The 5606-nt window shown below is 41.6% G+C and overlaps 1 protein-coding gene across 1 annotated transcript in view; it reads left to right on the forward strand.

The window, feature by feature from the left end:
• Positions 1–347: 347 nt before the first annotated feature.
• Positions 348–5606, forward strand: part of ATP5A1 (ATP synthase, H+ transporting, mitochondrial F1 complex, alpha subunit 1, cardiac muscle) — a gene marked incomplete at its 5' end in the record, with an annotated part of 6651 nt that continues 1392 nt past the window's right edge. The window contains 9 exons of the mRNA XM_009706680.1: positions 348–426; positions 1529–1698; positions 2525–2698; positions 2780–2946; positions 3090–3238; positions 4230–4381; positions 4513–4737; positions 4842–4949; positions 5507–5606. The exon at positions 5507–5606 is cut by the window's right edge and continues 54 nt beyond it. Coding sequence (XP_009704982.1) covers positions 348–426; positions 1529–1698; positions 2525–2698; positions 2780–2946; positions 3090–3238; positions 4230–4381; positions 4513–4737; positions 4842–4949; positions 5507–5606 — 1324 coding nt within the window. The remainder of the gene's footprint in view (positions 427–1528; positions 1699–2524; positions 2699–2779; positions 2947–3089; positions 3239–4229; positions 4382–4512; positions 4738–4841; positions 4950–5506) is intronic.

Consider the following 5606-nt stretch of genomic DNA (forward strand, 5'->3'; position numbering starts at 1 on the left):
GTGAGGGGTGCACTGATTTCTTTATACCCCAAGCTTTTGATCTTCAGTGCAAAAGTGGCAAATGAGAGGCGGTATTCCTTTGGGAGCTGCTGCAGTGCTGTGATGGTGACATCAGTGCAATGCAGAAGAATGCAGCAAGTAATTCAGAGCAATCTGCTTGACCGTCTGTGCTTGCTGGACTTGGTTCCATAACTACAACTTGTGAATGGAGTGTTGTGGGGCTCAACTCAAAATGAGACGCATTAATAGTATAAGCTCATGATCAAAAATTTCAGTGTGTTATCTCTTGACGTTTTTTTGAATGATTTAGGAAATCTCACTGTTACTGAAACAAGTACTTATTTTAGATTTCCAGAAACACCCTGGGTGCAGCATTTGTTGCTACAAGAAACATCCATGCCTCCAAAACGTGCTTTCAGAAAACCGGTGAGTCTGAGAAAGGGCTTCATATAAGAGTGTGGTTTAAGAACTTGCTCTATCAGAGAAAAAGGAATTTGAATATGGAGTGTGTGGGGGGGTGTCAATTGACAAAATACTTGAGGACATTTATGTACTGACAGTATTTAACAGTGAATTGTCTGTTACACAGTCACATCCAGGAGACTTCACTTTAATAACTATTAAAGTTATGCCCAAACCAAAGGAGTGGTCACATGTCAGTTGGCTTACACAGCTTACCTGCTTCCCGAGGATTCAATTCAGTCTTCAGCTCCTGCAGAATTATTTGGAAAAAATGCCTCAAATGCCAGTTTTGTGTCTTGTTTGTAGCAGTATGAAGGAACAGATGACTTTCCCAGGCCTGCCTGGTTTGACCTTATGTCCTTGAGTATAACTTCTTTGCTGCCACCATCTCGATGTTTAGAGAAGGCAGCGGCACTGCATAGCTGCATTTTTGGTAGTGGTTCATGTACAATTTTTGAGGTGGTTTAAGGTGATCAAAGGTATTATTAGGAAATAACAGTTTCACAGTGTTATTAACTGTCTCCTAGCTGAGGAAATAAAAAGTTGTTGGAGGTGCACTGCCAAACTAATTTGAGGAAGATGGAAAATACATTTTTACAACTTGTATTGAAGAACTTGCTCCTTAAATGTATTCAGTTCCTTTAAATGTATTTGGATCTTGGATTACAAATCAGTTGACAGGGTGACTTGATGCCTCCAGTCTAAGTAAATGGTCTGCAAGCGGAGCTAGCATGTCTGTTCTTCCTGAGCTAAGGCTAATTATTTAATCTAATTGGTTTCTAAGAGGAGAGATTGCTAGTAGTGTAGGACATAATGAAGGAAATTGATGGCTGTTTAGTTATCAGTGTTTTGATTGAAGCTGGCTAGTGATGATGAGTTGCTTTTATTGGCTGTGAATACCGAAGCTGTTATTTATCTTATGCATCCTATGTAAGAAAGGGTGTTGCTTGCTACACCTCATGGCATACCTGAGAAAGGGTACCTTGGCTTGTAAATTCAAGACAAGCTTACTGAATTCCCGCTGTTTCTTAATGTGCCAAATCTGATTGGAAATGTCTCTTTCCAGGTACAGCTGAGGTATCCTCTATTCTTGAGGAACGTATTTTGGGGGCTGACACCTCTGCTGAACTTGAGGAGACAGGCCGTGTGCTCTCAATTGGTGATGGTATTGCCCGTGTGTACGGCCTAAGAAATGTCCAAGCAGAAGAAATGGTTGAATTCTCTTCTGGACTGAAGGTAAGCTTTCACTAAACCAGTTTGTTTAGCCTAGAAGTATAAAGACTTTTTTTTTTTTTTAAGGAGAACATGAGGCTATGATTGGAGGCACCCGTCTGGACCTTTTACAGACTTCATTGCAACTTTAATACATAGTAACTAGTTGAAATAATATTACAGAAAGCTAATATTCTTTGAATTTGTAACACTTTGCTTTCAGTATCAGTATCTGGTTCTTGTCCAACGTTTTAAGTTTTATTTGTCTTCATCTAGGACGTCTCAGTACTCATCTGGCATTGGATTTTGTTTTCTTTGGTTTCAGGCTTGCTTTTCTGTTTACTGTTGAATAATATCCTCTCTGCTCCAATATAGCGTGCGGTTTGCTGACTTAGAGTCGTAAGAGAAGACTAGAGTTAAAAAGCTGTCTGACTGTACTGAGACTACTGGAACAGCTCTTCCAGTATTTTTAATCACCTGCCTTAGGCAGAGAAGAAGCCAGTGCTTTTCCCTTGTCCAATTCCTAGGCAAGAGAGAAATATTGTATTTGAGCCTTGCTTATGCTTTCTGTTCTTTTTAGAGAGATAAATGACTGAATGCTAGACTTTGCAAGTACAATTATGTATACATAATGTGTACAATGTATACAACTATGTATACATACAACCAGTATGGAAGAATATACACACATTGTACATAAAATCAGAACATTGGCTATTGTTGCAAATAAGATTGAGGTAGATTACGTTGGATATTCTACACTGTAGAATAATCACATTGGTATAAAACTCTCAGATTTTTCATAAATGTCAGTATGGGTTTTCTCAGGATAATGTGATCTTTGTCCTAGGGTATGTCCTTGAATTTGGAGCCCGACAATGTTGGTGTTGTCGTGTTTGGTAATGACAGACTGATCAAGGAAGGGGATGTTGTGAAGAGGACTGGTGCCATTGTGGATGTTCCAGTTGGGGAAGAGCTGCTGGGCCGTGTTGTAGATGCCCTGGGCAATCCAATTGATGGGAAGGTAAGTGTAACTAGGTGTTTACTACCTCTGCTTGTATCTATGTGATACAGACTGCAACGAGTTTTTTTCCTCTCTTTTAAGGGTCCTATTACATCCAAGACACGTAGAAGAGTTGGATTAAAGGCTCCTGGAATCATTCCCAGAATCTCTGTGCGTGAACCTATGCAGACTGGTATTAAGGCTGTGGACAGTTTGGTGCCAATTGGTCGTGGCCAGCGTGAGCTGATCATTGGTGACAGGCAGACTGGGTAAGTTAAAAGCCCAAGGTAAAAAATGTTTCCTTAAACAGAGGCTCAAGTGCACCGTGTGCTGAGGTACAAAGCTAAACACGGAACTGAGGTTGGGAGAACTGTAGACAGCTTAACTTACCAAAACCTCTGTGTTAATACAGGAAAACTTCAATTGCAATTGACACAATAATCAACCAGAAACGATTTAATGATGGAACAGATGAGAAAAAGAAGCTGTACTGTATCTATGTTGCAATTGGGCAGAAGAGATCTACTGTTGCTCAACTAGTGAAGAGGCTTACTGATGCAGGTACTGATTTTTGAAGACTGTTGAGCTTAGCAACTAGTGACATCCTGTTCTCATTATAATGCTGAATACTACTGTGAGCATTCCTAGCTGCGAGTACAGACAGAATTCTTTTCTTATTAAATGAGTGAATTACTTGCTTTGGGGACAAGAAATCTTTCTAGGTATCAGAGGGGGGAAAAAACCCCTCCTTTTTGCTACATTACTTTACAGATGATTATGAGGCCCCCAGACTGCTGAATTGCTTCTGGAAAAGTCAGCCTGTGTTGTGGTTTTGTTTTTTTTTTCAGCAGAGTTAAGAGCTTCCTCTTGGCAGTCAGGCAGGCCCGATGACAAGCTACGGCCTATAAGTATTTATGGACTTGGTATTTGTTTCATGCAAGTCAGTGTGAATGGCAGTTGCAAATTTACTGGAGAGATTTTACTGCTCAAACATAGACTTTACTGCCCAAATACGAGGGATTAAATGAGCATTTTTTCAGAAACAGTGATCTCGTTGACTAAGGCTGCATATGTGACAGAGCTTGCAAGAGATCAGGCACCTTACCTCTTGCCTGCTGGTCAAGCAGAGTCGTACCTAGCAGGAAAAAAAAAGGCAAACACATTTTAATGGCAATAGTTTGTTTGGGACTATGAAGCAAAGTAGTACTATGAAGTATTGCCTTCTGGCAGCCAGGAAACCATGGACTTTCAGGCTGAGTTACCTGTAGAACCGGTGTGCCTTAGTGAAAATTCCCATTTTCCCATTTCATTTTAAATGGGAAAGAAGTCTGCAAGTGTTAGACGTTAGTTGCCATGAACTTGCTCTTGAAACTTCTTGAGTTAGTTGAGCTAATGGACGTGTTAATCTAGTATGATCGTCTTTCCTGTAACAATGTAGTGATGCTGCCTCGGCTTGGTTCAGCAACTAGTACTTCCTACGTGTGTTGTATTTGCTGCTTACAGGTGTGATGAGGTAATATACTCAGTGGTGCGTGTCTCCAATTCTTTCCAGATGCCATGAAGTACACTATTGTGGTGTCTGCCACAGCATCCGATGCAGCACCCCTTCAGTATCTGGCTCCCTATTCAGGCTGCTCCATGGGGGAATACTTCAGAGACAATGGAAAACATGCGTTAATCATCTACGATGACTTATCCAAACAGGTCAGGAAACATTGTTTATAGCCCTCATGGTCTAGCATTGGTGTTTGTAGCTGTAAGATCACCTCAGGTTTTAGAAATTCAACATTTTAAACGAGCTACTGAAGTCTGAAAGCTTGCTTTATACCACACAGGCTGTTGCCTATCGTCAGATGTCTCTGCTGCTGCGTCGTCCACCCGGTCGTGAAGCCTACCCAGGTGATGTGTTCTACCTGCACTCCCGCCTGCTGGAGAGAGCAGCCAAAATGAATGATTCCTTTGGAGGCGGCTCTCTGACCGCCTTGCCTGTCATTGAAACTCAGGCTGGTGATGTGTCTGCTTACATTCCAACCAATGTCATTTCCATCACTGATGGACAGGTAGGACTTCTTCCCATGCCAGTACTTCTCTGTAACTTACCGACAGATTTCTGAGGAGGCTTCCAGGCTTCTGACCAAGATAATGAAATAATTTTCTCCTACAGATTTTCTTGGAAACCGAGTTGTTTTACAAAGGTATCCGTCCAGCCATCAATGTTGGTCTGTCTGTGTCCCGTGTAGGTTCTGCTGCTCAGACCAGGGCTATGAAGCAGGTAAGCATGAAACTGCTGCTCCTCCTTTCACTAGAGATGAGTAGTGTGTAGGCTTTCCAACCCATTTCACTCTAAAGAGTTGTGATTAGAGAGGGAATAAAGCTTTGGATTCCTTAGTGTTATGAAATTATGAAAAAAACAAACTGTGGGGATCTCTGTGATATTTCTATTGTCTGCTGGCAGGGGGAGAAAGGAAAATAGTATCTGCATCAAGATGTAGGACTGTTAAGTTTCAGTATGCTGAACTGGGTACTGATCTAATTAGAAGCAGAGAATGGTCTCTTAATCCTGTGGTTTTAGTCCAGGTACGGCATTGGAGAGGTCTAATACCAACTGTCATCATTTTAGGGAGGAATAGCATGCTTATGTTAAAAGGCCAAGCAGAACGTGGGATTTTTAGAAATGCATGTAATCATCTGTCAGAATCTTGAGATTCATTTGACTGGTGTGCCAGGCAAAGCCGACTTGTGACAGCTGTCAGCTGAAGATAACCTACAAACTAGTAGACACATTTAAAAGGTAGACAAACTCAGTCTGACCTGTATCTTGTGTTGTAGGTGGCAGGTACCATGAAGCTGGAATTGGCTCAGTATCGTGAAGTTGCTGCCTTTGCTCAGTTTGGGTCTGATCTGGATGCTGCCACGCAACAGCTGCTGA

Source organism: Cariama cristata, unplaced genomic scaffold, assembly GCF_000690535.1.
Source record: "Cariama cristata isolate BGI_N322 unplaced genomic scaffold, ASM69053v1 scaffold23038, whole genome shotgun sequence".
Lineage (NCBI taxonomy): Eukaryota > Metazoa > Chordata > Aves > Cariamiformes > Cariamidae > Cariama > Cariama cristata.